Below are 18,118 nucleotides of genomic sequence, written 5' to 3'. Positions count from 1 at the left end.
AAACGACTCATTTCCACGATCCCTCCCCGCGTATATTTGACACGGGGAGATATAAATCGAGAAGAGGGATCATCTCTCTGTGTGTGCTCGATGCAACAGGGGGGCGGGGGGGGGGGGGGGAAGGCAGGCGACGGATGTAATTGCGAAGTAATCTCGAAATATCCCGCAGTTTCCGCTTGTCCTTAATCACTATCTTGTCGTTGGCGCTTAAGTTGCCCGCAAGTCGCTTCCTCGCTAATGGAAATGTTTCCGCTAATTGTTGCTTTCTTCGTTTGTTCACAGAGGAAGAGTGGAATCCAGATGGCAAGGGTCGGCAGTCCAACGATACCGGTGAGTCCTGACTTTTTATGAAATTTCATTCGCGACTGCGAGTTCCGTGTAACTTTCGCTTCCGTCTCTCTTTCCCCCCATTTGCAACTACTTGGATCTTTAATCTAATTTATCTCGATAGATAGACCGAGAGTCGTCGCTCTTTCAGAATGTAATTTCTGTATCTCCACGGTCAGATTACAATACACCTCGCAACGAGTTTGCGTTTTTTGCTGCTTTCCAAGTGCGTCGGAAAAGTGTTTTACTCGTATCGTTACTCGTAATACACGCACGCACGCGCGCACACTTTTTGCCTCACTGAAAAGAGAGAAATGGGATTTCGAGGATGATTTTCAACAACGTAGAGGGAAATGGGATTTCTCGGAGCGTTCTCTATCGGATATAAAAATCCTACCGCCTCTCCTAGAGCCTCCCTGAAAATGAACGACAACCGTAATAACGGGATTATCCTTTCGCGTAAAAACGCGCGGAAAACTCGCTGTCGCCTTTTTGCGCGCCAAAGTGACCAAATCTGTCGCAAATAGAAGTACTCATTACTATCTCGAGATCGACTGTTCCACGGAGAGATTATCCAGATTGCATTGCCTGCAATCGCCTTTGGCTCCTGTTCCTCTCGTTTACTCCTCCCTCTTTCTCACTCTCTTTATGCCTCTCTCTCTCTCTCTCTCTCTCTCTCTCGCTCTCGCTCTCGCTCTGTCTTCCCCTCCTCCTCTCCGCTTCCTATTCTCGCCTCTTCCTTGGCCTTTAAGTAGACGCATTACGAGCTTAACTTAACCCCTGGAATCAGCGAGGCTTCAGTCGGGTTTCCTGAGTTCAAGTTTCACCCTCCCTTCCTTTATTCTCTCAAGTGACTGCGCCCTCCGTTCGTACCGCGTGAAATTGATACGCCGGGCCTCTCATCTTCATCGCGAGCCCATCCTATCCTGCTGCAATTGCAGATTCGCGGCACAAAGCGACTGCCTTGGAGGGGTAGGTGCGGGGAAGGGGGGGGGGAGGAAGGGGAATGCCCCCGCGCGTCCTGTTACGCGGGATATTTTTAGCGCCCGATAGGTAGAGACGAGACGAGAAACAGAGGCGCGTCAGTGTAGAATAACGGATAAGATATGTCGCCGAGCGATTTAATCGTTCGATTAAACGAAAGTATCTCGCGATGCATATCGTTACACACTTTCCGCCATCATCGTACACGACTTGACGTTTCACAATTCCCCAGGCGTACTGTTTGGCATTAATGAAACTAGGCGCGGGGGGGGGGGGCGGTTTGATATCTTAAATGCGTCTCCGAATTCGCGTTGAAAGTTTGCTCTCGCGAGAGTCGGCGGTGAAAGCGAGACGATAAAATAATTAGTAACCGAAGACTATTGGATTGTTACGTCATAAAGACAGCGGTGGCCTCTACTGCGTATACTGCGACTAGCGATAAGATACAACGGAAGAAAGCGAATAGACGGTCCTGGTAAACAGGAATTCTCGTACGTCTGCGATTTCCTTCTTCGCGGTTATTGCTCGCCGAGAGAGAGAGAGAGAGATTGTCGTTGCGTGTTTTATTTCGCTGCTGTCGCGCAACGTCGACGTTAAAACTGCTCCTGACGTTTTAAGCTAAACATCCTGTGCGAGGTAAGAAGAGCAGCCATCTCGGATTCCCGCTGTGTTTTATCTCTATTGTCACGCGTTCGTTTTTCGCCGACGGCTTCGAAACGGTGCGGGAAATCGGGGCGCCACGGCGTAAATAATTGATTCGTGCAAACGCTGATGTTACAACGAAGAACGCGCGCGCGCGCGTTCTTCGTTGTAACATCAGCGACTCTGGAGATTTGCGGAACAACCCGAAAAAAGCTCCATTGCAGACATTGTGACTCGAGTTCCTGTTTCACAGTACGTGAGACCTTCATTGTCTTTATTATCCGAGTCGGATAAAACTCGCTGCTGCCTTTGTCGCTATTCATTGTCCCACATTCGACGATCCGCAAGAGTCCAATTTTTAATGGAGATTCGAATAAGAAGGTAGCAGCATTCGGACAGCGATATCGTTGTCGTTAACATATATAAATGACGCGTGTAAAACATGCAAAAATATTCACGTTACCGGAACACGTTAGCGTTTCCGCGCAAAATGGAAATTTTGCGCGGAAATCGCCTGTCGCTCTCGGATACTTTTCGGAAAATCGCTCTGCTGCAAGCACTGACATTTTTCTAAACCTGTATAAATTTTTCCAAAATAAATTTGCCCAGAATCATTTTCGATCGTACAAACCGGAGCCGGAGGTAATCGCGACGCGACGCGGCGAAAAACTCCGTGGATAATCTATCGACGCGCGCGCGACATACCGGCTCTCGCGCGCTGCTAATCCTCCGCCTCCGTCGGGGGCGGCATCGCCGAGATGGCGTGCCAGAGACCGACGTGACGGTGGCGGCGGCGGTGGATATGGTGGTGGCGGAGGCGGAGGCGGCGGTGACGGTGGCATCGTCGACGGCGTCGTCGAGCCGGCGCGCCGCCGGCGAACGCTCTGCGCAACTGACCGCTGAGTGAATCTCTTTAAACAGCGTCTCTCGCCACACCCTGCCGTCGGTTCGCACTGGCGAAAGGTCGCTGCAGGACGCTGTGCTGCGCTCGCCGAATTATTCGGTCGCCCGAAGACGAGAGAGAGAGAGAGAGAGAGAGCTCGTGCCGATTAAAAAGGAGAAAGGGAAAAGAATGCACAGAAATGGGGCGCGGAAGATTTCGCTGAATGTAGATTTCGATGTAGATGTTAGCGATTTAGCCGATTCTTGCTTGAACATTGGAAGCGACGATGATTGGAAGGATTTCTCGCAACCATCGACCAACGGTAGAGGATGCAATCACGAAATCGTTAGCGCTCGGAACGAATGGTAATACTCCACCCCCCCCCCCCCCCCCACTGAGAGGACGGCGGGGGGCTTTTGATCTCTTTTTCCAAACGTGAAGAGAGCGCGAGCAACGCGCAATCGGCGATTTCTTTTCAAGCAGGAAATACGCACGTTCAAAGATCCGTGCGACTATTGAAACATGAAAAGATGTTACAGATACTAGGCGGCTAATCAAAATACAGAACGCCGCCACAGTCGTTACCCTCCCGGTAGAAAATCGATTGGAGGATAATGCGACGAAACTCGAGTGCACGATCGAGTGAACATCCAAATCCACACAGCGACGGCGCGAATGGAATTAATACAAATCGATCGAGAGAGAGAGAGAGAGAGGGAGAGAGAGAGAGAGAGAGAGAGAGAGAGCTTAACTCGTTCGCCGACAACACACCTTCGCTTCGTTATTTCTTACCGAAGCTACCGAAGCGTAGCTGCAACCTGCCGGGATTTCCGTAACGTCGAGATTGATAATAATTACGGCGGTCTTTGCAATCTTTGGCGAAACCAAAGAGATCGACGATATTATATTTAAACGACAGCTCGCGAAAGCAGCGATTTCATTGAATCAATGTCGCGGTGCGGATGTAATCCACAACTTTTTTCGTGTCGGGATCAAATATGGGTACTCCGTGATCGTGAGTGACAACGTAACTCCTGATACGAACGCTGCGCGACTGCGCGTGAGAGTGACGAGAGCTCCAATTGTTCCGATGAAAATTTCAATCGTGCCCGCCGCGGGTTATTATCGCGCGTATTATCGCACCCGATATCGCGCAACCAAATTATAAGATAAATAATATTCCCGAAACATCGCGTCCAATCCGCGCTTATCCTGCACCGATCCCTCCACCGCTGAAAAATCTTCCGTTTCCGTGAAAGGGTCGAGTAACCCCGGGTCAAGGGTTAAACCGGTCGACCGTCGGTGCCATCGACTGCAACGCGGCTTATCGCCTTATCCACGCCGCGCGGGCGGGATGATAAAGAAGAGACCGCCGTCGGCGCGAGAGCGTGTCTCTCTCTCTCTCTCTCTCTCTCTCTCTCTCTCTCTGTCTCTCTCGCATTCTCCTCCCACCAAGCGGAGAGCCACGTGACGAGCGGCGACGCGGCGCGGATTCTCCGTCAACTAATATTGATTATAAAACCGGCGGCGGCGGCGGCGGCGGTGGCGGCAGCGTCGGTGGTGGCGGTGGAGGCGGCGGTGGCGGCGGTGGTGGCGGCGGTTTCTTCGCTCCCCTTTTTTTCTTTTACCAGCCGGAGCCACGGGCGGTAGTACACGCGCGCGGGACACAATACGCCCGTAGTGTGCGTCGTGGCGGCGGTGGCGGCTCGTGCGGAGGCGGCGGACTAGTCTCGCGGAGGGTTGCCGGAAAAGGACGAACGGCCGGCCGGCTTGCTCGCACGCACGCACGCTTGCTCGCTTGTTCGCTTGTTCGCTTGTTCGCTTGTTCACGGTGAAGTGAATAAGGGCTCGTCAGGGCCGGCAGACACGCGCGCGCTTACGTGGTCTTCGTCGTCGTCGTCTCGTCCGTGATCTTGTCTGGTCTGGCTCTCGGTCGCGGTCGCCGACTCCGAATCGCGCACGGACGGACGGATACTCGCGGAGCGGAACGTCGTCTCCACGTCGGCCTGTGCGAGGGTGCATTGACACGGGACGCAATGTAAGTAAACGTGGGGTACGCGTGGTGGCGAGCGCGAGCCCTTAAAGCGAGCCGCGGAACGAATCGCCTGCTCTCGCCGGCGGAGTTGTAATCGGGGAGACTCCCCGAGAGAGAGAGAGAGAGAGAGAGAGAGAGAGAGAGAGAGACACCGCTCATTTAGCAAGTTTTTGATAGCCGCGTTCCTGCGACCAGCGGAGCGGCCGACGTGACTAACTCGAGTTGGTAGGCAGTAGGGGTCGTGCAGGGGGGGCCCCCGGAAACTACCCCTAAAGACGTATACACAGGCGAGTAAGGTACTCGCGCGACTCCCCGGTGAATTCCGCCTGCCGAGAACACGAGCGTGACGAGAGAGAGAGAGAGAGAGAGAGAGAGAGAGAGAGAGAGAGTGCGTTTCTTTTCAACGGAACGCGAATGAATGGGCTTGAAGAGCGTCAGCCGCTGCTATTTCGTAATTCGCAAGAGTAATCATTTTGATGAAAAGGCCGAGGCAATGCATGTTTAAACGCCGGCCTATTAAATTGTGAGCAGTTGCGGATAATTCGTTAAAGCTTTCGACCAAGAGAGAGAGAGAGAGAGAGAGAGAGAGAGAGAGAGAGAGAGACAGAGCGAGCAAACAATTGTTTCAACAATGGTTTTATGCGAGGAGGAGGCGAGGCGAAAGAAATGTTTCATTTTGTTTTGTAGAAGGAAAGGAACGAACGTGTTTTACGTGTGCCTATAACGTCTCGATAGACTCGGGTGGACATCTCGTCGCAAAATCGCGAGACTGACATAAAAAATTTACACACAGGCCATAAAAGAGATTCACAATAACGTTTACTCGTCGTTTCCCGCAGCCGCCGGCGCGCGCGGTCTCGAAAGTGCAATTTCGCGAAATAAATAGATAAAGCCGTGCGATATATATCGGCAGTGCGCTCGAGAAGACTGAGAGACAAGATATCGCGTTTAATATTAATGAACTTGCCGAGTTTAAAGCTTTGTGGCCTCCCTGGTAAACTTGCTTCGCCGCTAGACGGGGTCTCTCCTTGTCTCGAGAAACGTCATTGTGTCGCCGCGGCGATCGTTGACACGTCACAGTTAAGCTACAGAGGGTCTATAGAATAATTTTTCGTTCTAAGCCTCGGCTAAAGTAGGAAAGGTAGTTAGTCCTCGCCCCGTCGTGACAAAGTGCGCGCTCGCGAAACTCCTGCGTCTCTCCTCTCCGCTAGCGACAAATTTAGAGGGACGAGAGAAATTTGGAGAAGCCAACGGGCCCGGCTCCGCTAATCTCATCGACGGCGTATTATCTCAATGTAACATTAAGATGTTAACGCGCGTTCGCGCCGCCGATTGCGTCGATATTTTCTGGCAGCTTCGTTCGCCGGCGCGGCAAGCGCGAGGAATAAAGACAGATAAACGCTAGTTAGACGCTCGAAAATCGTAATCGGCCGGCGCCGTACGGAACAGGCGCGCGTGCTCGGCTAACGTTACGTTAATTAGTACGATCAGACGAAGGCAGAAGCAAGTCGGCATAATATTACTACGCGTATCGCGCGCGCGCGCGCGCGCGCGGGCTTTATTATACGCGGTGCTGCCAGGCACCGTTTGTGAGTTTCGCCACGTCGGCGGGTTATTGCTCCGCTTCGGCGAATATCTCGTTGCATTTAGGAGACCGTTGACGCGCGCGCGCGACGCGATTAAAGCGGATAGAATAGCGAATCAAAGTAATAAAAGCGTCGGGCTAATTGCACTCCGGTCGTTGCACGCGTCGCCCAATGATTGCATCACCGTTTAATCGCGCCGCGCGCGCGCGCGGCGTGGACCAAGAGGAGGACCGCCGCAGAAACAATCGCGGACACGCGCGGTATATCGCATCTTTGATGCCAGCGGAGCATCTGTCTTTTGCAAGCGTTGCAAGCCCGGCTCGGCAACGAGAATCGCCGATTACAATCCATTACGCGACCGGCAGCGCGAGTAACAGGGCGGATACTCGCGCGGCGGAATACGTGATCGATCCCGCCGGCTCGCTTCGGCCGCTGCGAAACTCTCGCGAACGCGCCGCGATGTCGTCGTTTGCGACGACGGGAAGCATAAAAAATGTAAGCGCGAATGAACGTCACGCGCGACACAGACAGAGAGAGAGAGAGAGAGAGAGAGAGCGCACGATGTACAATTGAGACGGCGTGCGAATAATAATGCAGTTGGCGCATTACGAAGCGAGTTTGACAGAGAATACAGCGGTCAGATAGTCTTTCTCTCGTGTGTGACTTGACAATTATTCGTTCTGAAAATACTATTCTTCCAGCACGAGCGGCGCGCTTCTGCGACGCTGAGCGCTGAAACAAGCATTCGCGTCATCATTCACGTAGCGCGATACAGGAATAGATCGTGTGTTCTTGTATCTGGAGCATCCTTCTTCCGCGCGATCTCTCCGGGCGCTGCGAAGATATTCCGCGACGCGGATGGCACGTCGGAAGAAGCTGTCGTTATTCCCACGATAGTGCGCGATAAGAGCATCGCGCGACTCGTAAAAAGAGCCGCCGCGTGGCCGCGGCGGTGATAATTTCTTCCTTCGTTTTCCTGTTTTTTTTTTTTTTTTTTTTTTTTTTTTTCTTTTCTCTCTCTCTCTCTCTCTCTCTCTCTCTTTCTCTCTTGCGCGGTTCGTATACCAGAATTCTTGGGAATTTAATAGCGCGGCAGACGGCGAATGTGCTCAATTAATTAAGTCGATAATACCGAAAGTAGAGATAACTCGCGGGGAGAGAGTCGGCCGGCTAATGTCCCTGTTGGTTTTCGCTCATCCGTGACGGGGCTCGTTGGAAGCCGAGCCGAGCCGAGCCGAGCCGAGCCGAGCCGCGAGTAGTGGCACGAATCGATCTCGGATCGTGACTGATCGATGATCGGATAGACCCTTCCTCTGTAACATCAGCTATAGACCGGAATTGACGATGATCTACGAGCAAGGCGAACGAGGCGCTTCCTGCCAGCGACCGTGCCTTGCTCGGCGACGTCGACTTCGTCGGCGGCTCCATTCATATTCAAACGATATTTCACGAAGACGAAGTGGATAGTTCGCGTCTGACTGAAGTCGATTCCCCTTTTGTCGGTGTCTTCCGCCGTAAAATCGACGTGTCGATACCACGCGCTCACGTACGTTAATATACGTACGTATGCGCACGTATATAGCTATTCGCGAAGAAAAGGGAAAGGAGAAGGAAGAAAAAAAAAATATATATATATATATCTACGCGCGCGCGCGCGCGCGCAATCACTTTGCACGTGTTCGCGAGAACTTGGCTAATAAATATGTCGCCGGTCGGAGGATATACGTTCGGGGATAGCGTTCGGGATATTCATGAGCGCGCGATACACCTTGTAGTACGTGTGACGTAAAATGGAGCGTAGCCGCGTAATAGCAGCTTGTCAAAAGTGTGCCTGCCGGCCATCCAGCGTACGCAAGTTACACGGTCCCGCTCGCTAATATAACATGTGAAATTAACGTGTACGCATATTTACTATTAATTAATCCGCATGGGCGTGCGCCGCGAACGGCGAAAGTTCCCGACCCGGCTGGCATCACAGAATAAATTCAACATGACGCTCGTCGCCCCTCGGCTTTTCCAGCTTAGACGTGATCGCCGAGAGAGAGAGAGAGAGAGAGAGAGAGAGAGAGAGAGCAGACAGATGGTAATTGCTAAGTTCTGGGTTATCCGGAAGAAACACGTTCGCCGTCGATCGCCCGCTCGCTCGCTCGTTTCACTTCCATTTTCGCACACGTGATTTTCCCGCAACGCTTATAATTACGTTATAATTATAATTACGCTCGCGCGTACGCGCACGCACGTGCGACACAACGTCGCGCAACGTCCGGCGCATTTTTCCGCGCTGATCGTATACGTAATCTACGAGGACGGTACGTTCGCAATACAAAGAAGCGGTTTTATTAGAGCCGGATGACACACACGGTGTCCGACGCGAAAAATGCTCGCAAACGCATCCGCGTAGCGCGCGCGCGTATGTAAAAAATCAACTTCCTATTTCGATGTCTCTTTTCCTCTGCGGTTTTCTTTTTTTTTGTTTCTTTCTTTTTTTTTATTTTATTTTTTTTTTATGAACAGGTGACTCTCTTCCTGTGCGCGTATATGTATACGCGAGCGCGGAATTTCCGCGCGTTTTCGGCCGTTTCCAACGTCAGTCTCTTTATTCTCTTTATCGATTCGCGCCGTAGCCTATTATTTCGGTCGAGCTGTGATTTACATCCCCATGGATTTCCCGCGCCTCACTGACAGCTTCGAATATTCGAAGCGTCGTATTTGCTCGGTATAAAAGCGAGAAGGATTACGATCAAGACTTCAGAAGACACACACACACGTCGGAGGAAAGAAAAGGGAAAAGGGAAGAAAAGGGATAAACAAGGAGACGTGTGAGAACAACTAGAGATTTAAAAAAAGTCAGACACAGACACAGCGTCGGGCTGCGGAAGGGCGGACGAAAGAACTGCGCAACCCCGAAAGTCCGCGCGTAAAATCCGCCGCGAAAAAAGCCCTCGGCTCGCAGCTCTCGCCGGCCAAATCCTCCGGCCGCGATAACATCGCCGGCCACGAGCGGGCCGTCAGTCGATAGCAGCACGCACACGTACGCGGGCACGTGTTTGCGTGCGAGCAACGCAATGATCGCCCCCGCAAAAGCCGTTTCATGTGCACGAGAGAAGTCCGAAAGTGGTATATAGATTTTTGTCGCTGCCCCTCCTCCTCCTCCTCCTCCTTTCCCTACGCCTCTCTCCGTACGCGCGCGCTCGATGCCGCGCGTCGTTGCGCGGCGCCCTCGCATTTCCGCACGCGCACGCACGCACGCACGCACGCACGCCATGCGGCATCGAGCCGGTGTTGGTATTTGCATCGTCCTACGGCACGGCACGAGGGAGAGACGGAATCAAGGGAACACACAGTGAATGCACCGCCCCCGACGTAGACTCACCCCCGTGCTTCCGTCTTGCTGAAGGCTGAAGGTGTTCTCCGTCTGCCGTCGTCGTCGTCGTCGTCGTCGTCGTCGTCTCGCGCGAGCCCCTCCGATTTCTCCCTCCTCGGCCTCGAGCTCTGATTTGCGCTCCATTATTATTACCCGACGCGGCGCGAATTCCAAAAATGCTATCGACCATCTCTCGAATCGATTCGTGACACACACATGCACACATATCGCCGACCCTTCGCTTTGAGCGTGAATTTTTCATCGCAAACTATTAGCTGTTTGTGATCATTTAGTTTAGTTATTTCTAGAGTTATTTTCGCTTGGTTATGCGCCAACGTGCAAATACGACCAAAAGCGTAGTGTCGATTATCTCGAAATCCTGAAAGAACACTGACGAGCGAGTGCAATTGGAAATCATGAAGATAATTCGGCGGCTGCGTTTGAGACTTTAATTGACTTTGGTGGACTTGGCACATTTTTTAGTTCAATTTAACGTGCACAACCCGGAGTCACATAAATGGACGACGGAAGCGATAATTTTTTTATTACAATGCATAACAAAGAAGAGGTAGTACGGTACACACAATTAATTCACAACAACGTAACCCCGATAGTCGGCAATTCCGCGGCGGCGTCGCGCGATTGACATAAATATTCTGTCGTCGTAGAAATATTACCAATTATCTTGCGGATAGAATTTACACGCGCACAAGTCTGCTTGCTTTCGAGGACAAGCGGCCGTCTCGTGCTATCGACTCCGAACTCGGACAATTAAGGGGAATTATTGTGCGTCACGCTTTTAACTCTTCCGTTCGCTGAACTTGTGCTCCAAGAAGCCGCGCAATTCGGCGATACGATTCGTTCGCCGACATAACACAGTGCGTGAAAGTGCCGTCAGCGCGCGTACAGCACGCAAAGGCGTGTGCACCTTCATCGATTATTTAAGCGAAATGTCGGATAACTGCGCGAGGCAAAACTCCGCTCAGCCTCGGACTTGTAACTTGGTGCCGTAAAAGGCGGACAAAAATTATTACAGTGGAAAAAAGACACGTGTACATATAGCGTAAATAAATATATATGATATATATACCATATATATATATATATATATATATATATATCCCGCAAATTATTATATTATAATTTCACGTAAAAGTCACGATATGTAAATGCACACGGAGAATTATTTACCCGAAATATTACCGTCGAAATAATTAATTGGAAGAATAACCAAAAGTAATTAGTTGAAATAAGTTCTTTAAATATTCAACCCCTAATTTATTCACATCGACCGTGCTACGTTCTTTACCGTTGTTGAATGGCAAACGGAATATCTTGCGTGCGGCTTGTTGAATTATTTAGAAATGTGCACATCGGAAAATGGGTCATTTATAAATACTCTGTAACATCAAAATCGATAAGTGCTCGGATCTCTGAAAATATCGTAACGGCGGTTGTCGATCGGTGGTCGTCGATGTCTCTCTCACTCTCTCGCTCTCTCGCTCTGTTTAAAAGTTCGAAATCGAGTCGGATCTCAAACGGGTTTGCCGAATACGAATAGAAATGGATGACGGAATTTCCGCTGCGAATTTGTCTTTAATTTAAGAGCGAAGTGAGCGGAGCTTTATAAATTCGGCGAGACTACGGCGAGGGGCGATAAGGAATGCAAATCGCAGACAGCTCGGTCAATGCAAGAAGAACTCGACGGAGACCCTACGTCGCGACTGAGCGGAAGAACCGCGGTCTCTGAATTATTAGTAACCTTAACTTGAGGTATTCTCAGCCAATCGACGATTACACATTGAAACATGTTATACGATAGATATCGGAGTTCGTCGACCCCGACGCCCCGACGAATCCTTCCCGGCGGAACATCGACGGCAAGTTATGCAATGCAATTTCCTCCCTCTTTCTGCCTCTTTCTCTTTCCGCCGCGCTTTAGCTTTCACATCCAGTTATGAACATCATCGAACATGTCTCTCTCCTCTTTACTGTCGCAGTGCGCCGCCGCTCCTCGGACGGAATAGTATCTCCGTCGCTTTAATATTAACGAAATACAGAAGCGTCGATATTTTATTCCGGCCTAAAGCGCCTCGCAGTCTGGCGACACCAAAAACTGTGCCGATAGCCCTTTTTTGCATTCGGCTTTGCGGCAACTACAAAGCAACTTTCCGAAATATTAGCTGTTCCGAGCTGGACGACTAAATAACACTCCACCGTGAGAGAGAGAGAGAGAGAGAGAGAGAGAGAGAGCCACCCGCGCTGTCGAGCCGAAAGTGAAACGTCGAATTCTCATGGTTCTTCCCTCTCGTTGAAATAACGATCCGTATTCATTCGCCGTTGAAGGAAACCGCCGCGTCCGGCGTCGTGTGTCGGCCTCGAAACGCCAGCGCCTTTTGATCGAACGTTCCTCGGGATGGAGATGCATGCAACGACGTTGCGAACGTTTTTGTCCTGTTTTTTTCCCTACGGTCCGCTGTCAAACTTTTTCTCTCTCTCTCTCTCTCTCTCTCTCTCTCGCTATACGTCTGCCACTCGATGCAGGGGAAACGAGTGAGAGAGAGAGAGAGATGCGCGCACGTATATATTCCAAATACTTCCGACACACTCGAAGCTGGTCGTCGAGTGTGCAAGAAGGGGGAGACGCGGCACAGAAGCGCACTTTCGCGCGTATTTTTGGCCGACGATAATCGATAAGCGTCCTGGCCCAAGGGTCGCCGGGATGCTATTGTCCCATCGCGCCGGAGCTTTCGCCTCGGCTAAAGGCGGACGATACTTTCCGCGGACGGAGCGCGGAGGGCCAATGGCCGACGAAGGGACGTGGCGCGCGGCGTGGGTACGCGAATACTCGCTGGATTTATGGACGTTTCGATCTCGCAAGCAAAATGCCGTCGAGACTGAAGTGGCAGCACTCTGCGGAGTGATGAATGTCGGATAGACGGCTCCAGGCTCTCTCTGTACACGAGAGGAAGAAATTTTAATTGACCTTTAGATCGTTTCCTCTCTCTCTCTCTCTCTCTCTTCTTTTTCTCTTCTTCGCTCGTTTTATTCGCGCTCTTTCTTCGATCTCGTTCTCTTTCGTTTTTATTCGTTCCTTGTCCTCTTTGCCCCGAGAAAGTGAGAGAGAATGTTGGAGAGGGAGAACGCGTCGGTGGAAATATCTCAAGTCAAGTCGAGTGTGGAATAAGTAGCACGTGCTGCGCCGGCGAAAATGAAAAATCGCCGATTTTTCTCCGCTTCCGTCAACTACTTCCGTCTCTTCTTTCTTCTTTTCTTTGTTTTTTTTTCGAGCGAGCCACCAGGGGATGGGAGAGAGGTTCCTGCCGAGAAATTAAAACGCGTGCGTTCGTTGGTCGTATTCCTGTCTCTCAGAGCAGCTGCGCGGATGTCACGGAAACACTGGTGTCGAGAAAAAGTACAGTCAACGCGTGCGCGGTCGTTTGTTTCAGTCGAAACTTTCGTCAGCGTTTGTACCCCTCCCTCCCCCCCCCCCGCCGCCGCCGCCCGTCGCCGTCGTCCTCGAAATGGTCGGAATCACTTGGCGCTCCGTGCTCCGGACGCCGAAAACGATTGGATTACAAAGCTATTATGCACTTTTCTTCGGCCTGCGCGCGCCTGCGGGAAAAAGCCAATCCGATTTCGAGATCAATTTTATCGCGCGTCCGTCTCCGCTAGTCTTCTCGGCGAGTAGACTGCGAGTTAGATTAGGCGACAACACGCTTCATATCCTGACGACACGCGCGACGCGACGTGACTCACAATTTGTCGTCGTCGTTGTTCACACCGGAGTGTTCGATAATACACACACGCGCTCGAAAGATCGAGCTCTCGACGTTTCTCTCGCAGCTAATTTTTCTTCTCGTCAAAAAGGCATGTGCTCGATTATGAGAAGAGAAGGAATTCTCACCGCGCAAATCCTCGTGAGTTTCTCTCACGCCGACGAGATACAACGGCACTGAATATCGCGACGACGCGTATTCAGTGATTTGGAAGAATCGAGCGCGGCTGAAAGCATTTGATGGCCCTCGCTGCTGGTGTTACAGCACCGAGCAATCAAAGATTGGCATTTTTAAGCCTCCGGTAAGTGACAGGAATGCTTAATGAGGATTGACGAGTGGCTTTCAAATTGATATCTACCGCGCGCCGTTGCATAATGGTCGATATGACGGATCATCGGGTCGAGTGTATGCTGCGCAAAAATTGCTAATCCTGCTTTTCCTCTCGGCAAGCGACATCGGACACGATTGTCACAGCAGTCATTGCGCCGTATCGGATATCGACGGACAGTGCGCCGCGGCAGGCGCATAAAGAGAATTATATATCGAATTATTTTTCACGTTCGTCACCCGCCAGCTGGGAGTCATAGATTGTTCGAGTGACATTTCACGCCATTACGCGCGTCCTGATTATAACAAACGCGCACCGAGAAAGAGAGAGAGAGAGAGATGCGATTAAAATTTTAACGTAGATATACACACGCATTAAATATAACCGTACGATTTATCGAGCAGAGCAATTGCAGAGTGTAACACTCGCCCCTGCAGCGCTCAATTAATTATTCCGTTATTTTCTCAAGCGGAACCGTCGCGCTCGTCCGAATAGCGTTCGCTTTCCGTCGTCTCTCGTGTCGAAAGTTTCATTCCTGAGGCCTGCGTTTATATGAGAGCCTCATGATCGACATTGTGCCGAGCCGCCGTTGTCAAATGTCGAATTCTCGTAATTACACACGTAAACGCAAGCGTGTCGCGACAAGAGCAGGCGGCGCGGTGGCCGCGTTGAGCGCGCAGCGCGCGCAACGCCGAGAAGAACGCGGCGTTCGTTTCACGTTCCTACGTTGGATTTTCCATCGAGTTGTGGACGTTTACATATTCGTTCGAAATTGCCAAACGCGCGACGCGCGCGCGCGCGCGCGCGCGGCGGCCTTTGGCGTCGAGTGGCGGCGCGCGCTTAGTTACATTGTAGTGCGTTGGCGCGTCGCACTTGACACCTCGAGGCGGCGCGCAACATTGTAACGCCGAGCCTCGGTCTCCCATCAAACGACTCGCCGCCGCTCCTCGGCTCCATCTCCGTTTCGAAAAGTCGTAGAGAGACGTGCGACGAAATGCATCGGAAAGCTCAGGCTGTCCCGTTTCCGACGAGGACGGGCGAGGGAGCGGGGGGAGGGAGAGCGCGCGACGAGTTAGCTCCTCCATGTTGTCGATTAATTTGACCGCACGTTGAAACACCGATGGATTTCTTCTCGAGCTGTGCAGACGAACCTAGCGAACCTCGAGGAGAAGCGACACGCGAGTCAGTCGCATCGCGTGCGATACGCGTTCCGTTTGCAAGCAGAGCGAAGCGCAGTGTAATTTTTACAAAAGCTGTCCTCCAATTTACATCTCGCGTTATACGTCTCGATTAGAAGGACATTCGGGGTTATTACAGGGCGAGTACAGAAAGTGCGTCTGCTTGGGAACGTCCTCGGTCCTGTTTTCGTCGGGAAAATTAATACGCCTACATGGCCGACTTATTGTCGTCGTTATAGAGCGAGCCGCTGTCTGCCCTCCATTCTTCTCTCTCTCTCTCTCTCTCTCTCTCTCTCTCATAGACTCATAGAATTCCGCCCCCCAGCTTTGTTCGCGACTCGTTTCGCTTTCCTGCCGTTCTACGACTCGCGAGCGCGATCGCGCGGGAACGAATACCGTATGAGAAGCGTACGTGCCTCGGCGGGGTTGAAATCGATGACGCGTATCGCCGTTATACGGATCGTCGAGCCGCGGTCTCTCCGCGTATCCGGCTTCGGGATCATCCATTACGCTTTTGCCGGGACAAAAGTACGCGCCGCCGACTTATCGGCGGCGATTCAGAAACGCTGCGGCCCCGATCGATGCGATCTGTAATTGCGGCTTCGGAGGAGCGACCGCGTAATGAAGCCCCCGCCCGTCCCCGGATCAATTTATGGTCGGTCCGAGCAACGTCGATTAATGCTGATCACGGTTAACCAAATCTTCTTTGTTCGCCTGTCCGCCTGCCTGCCTGCCCCGGTCAGCAGACTTCTATAAAACGCGAGCGCCGTGCGCCTCTGCGCAAAATAAAGAAAGCGGTTAGAGGTTTAGTGGAGAGGACGGTGCGAGTCGGTGCGAGAGCGGCCCTTTAGCGGACGAGCAGTTGAGAGCAATTTATCAGGCGGTTAACGGCGAATCCCTAATCACGCGATTCAAGTGGGCGGAATCTCTTAACTGGTCTCGGACCGACGCTATTTAATCGCGCGCGCGCGCGTGCGCGTGCTTGCGGGCGAATTTAAAAATGATGAGCGTAATTAGGAGCCGGACAAACGGGGGCGGGGGGAGGGGGTGTGTGTGTGTGTGTGTTAGTTAGTCTCTCTTTCCGTTATTTCCGCCGAGCGCTCGCGTGCGCTTTTTTTCGACGGCCGCTGAGCGGCTATTTTCGCGCAAACGTGTGTGTCGCGCGAGCGAGCGCGTCGGCCGCGGTATTATGCAAAAAGTTCGAGCAACAGATGGTAAACGGAGGTCGAGGAACCGAATCGCTGCCACGTGACACGTGACGGGTGGCTTCGGCGAGCGGATTCGTCGCGGCGAGATTCGAATCGATCGTATTCGCCGGGTTGCATATGCATAATGCAATCTTAATCACACACGGCGCTAAGCGTAAGCCGCGCGCAGGCCAGGAATGCGCGCGTCGATGTTTATTGCGCCTATCCGGCGGAATATCTTCGTTACGCTACGCTGAGGAATGCCGTAATTGATACCACTCGTAACTTACGGCCTCCTCCTTAATAAGGCGCGCGCGGCATCTACGCGGCGATTATTAATTGCTCACTGAATTCCTCGGCAAATTGAGAGCTCGATGTATTGGAATACTACCCCTGGTCGTTGGTTTGAATATTTCCGTTCAAGCCGGACTCGCGAGTGAAAGCTCGTCACTCGCGCGCCTCACTTGGCGACGCAAAAGTAATTATTATTATAACGACGTGCGCGGTGAAGCTCCGTTGCACGCGGAAACGCGTGCGCGGTCGTTGCCTCGTCATCGTACTTGGAACGCCGCTCTGTTAAAAAGGAAAAGAAAAGAAAAGAAAAGAAAAAGTTTATCTCTTCGCAGCTCAAACTGCGCACATCGCGTTCAGCTTTCTGTTGCACGTAAAACGGCCGGTAAACTTAATTTCTTGCTTTTTATCGCATCCTTAATATACAAGAGTCAATAATATCCTCCCGGGAGAATGGTTGATCCTCGCCGAGCCAATATCCCGGTTTACATAAGTGTGTCCGTTTATTCAGGGTTGCAGGCTGCGAGGCACATGGCAAAGTATCGGAGAGTCTGTATCGGCCGCCTCTCAATTATCGCCTCCCAGTCGTCGTGTATCCATTGGGATATCGATTTGATCTATTTTCGCGCGCGCAGCACGCAGCGGATAGAAACGAGGTCGTAGAACCCAAGTGTGAACTCGCCGAGCGTGGCGCGCGCGTGCGATATCGTCGCGACAAACCCGACGATTGTTATCGCGAATGTGCATTGATCGTGACTCCACGCACCTGCTGTGAAGGAGAGTCGAAAAGGTCGCTCCGCGACCTTGCCGTCGGACGAACGAATTTATTCTTCTCCGCGCGCGCGCGCGCGCGCGAAACCGCAGCACGCGGAGCGAACGCGAGCGCGGAGAAGCGCGCGCATACACCGAAGCGTTTTACACACATCGATATTAGCATGTATCGCGTAACTAGCTTCGTCGCACGATAACCTCGCGAATCGATCGTCCCCCCGTGATGTCGCGTATGGCGAAACGACCTCCGGCGGCACGTACGTACGTCCCGACGAGACATTTCGATCAGGTTCACCCAACATTGATAAGGACCTAATAGGGTGAATGAAAGGTAATCCTAAGTAAGTAATGTCCTAACGACAAATGAGGAAGACCTTTATAAGGTTATAATGACTGGCTGTCCTTTACATCAGGATCTTAATGTATCAACCTAGTGTATGATATAATTTCAGGTTCTGTTAATCAGGTCCTTACTCGTCGTACCTAATACGATTTGCGTTATCAAGTTTTAACAAAACAATCTTTCGGTGTCATTTCCAAATATAAAGGTGTTTGCATTGAAGAAGCATTTCAGATCACTTGAATATCTTTGTAAAACGCTATAGAAACTATCCTTTTCCTAGCAGTCGATAAATAGTTGTAGAATTAACGTGACATGCAACTTTTCTCTTTAACACTACTACTTGCGTCTTGTCACCTTGCGATACTTAACGATCCTATGATATTCATTTTATGTTTCTTTCCCGAAACATTTTACAAGTAT

General features: G+C 51.5%; 1 protein-coding gene across 32 annotated transcripts in view; it reads left to right on the top strand.

The window, feature by feature from the left end:
* LOC105187420 (uncharacterized) overlaps positions 1–18,118 on the top strand; it is a 215,875-nt gene that overhangs the window by 94,802 nt on the left and 102,955 nt on the right. For all 32 annotated transcript variants that reach the window (XM_025299105.1, XM_025299124.1, XM_025299127.1 and 29 more), the window contains exon 3: positions 283–330. In XM_025299105.1, the coding sequence (XP_025154890.1) occupies positions 283–330 (48 nt within the window). The remainder of the gene's footprint in view (positions 1–282; positions 331–18,118) is intronic.

The sequence above is a fragment of the Harpegnathos saltator genome, unplaced genomic scaffold (assembly GCF_003227715.2).
Source record: "Harpegnathos saltator strain DR-91 unplaced genomic scaffold, Hsal_v8.6 scaffold252, whole genome shotgun sequence".
Classification (NCBI taxonomy): domain Eukaryota; kingdom Metazoa; phylum Arthropoda; class Insecta; order Hymenoptera; family Formicidae; genus Harpegnathos; species Harpegnathos saltator.
The sequence above is the reverse complement of the archived record's forward strand: the minus strand, read 5'-3'. Positions and strand labels throughout refer to the sequence as shown.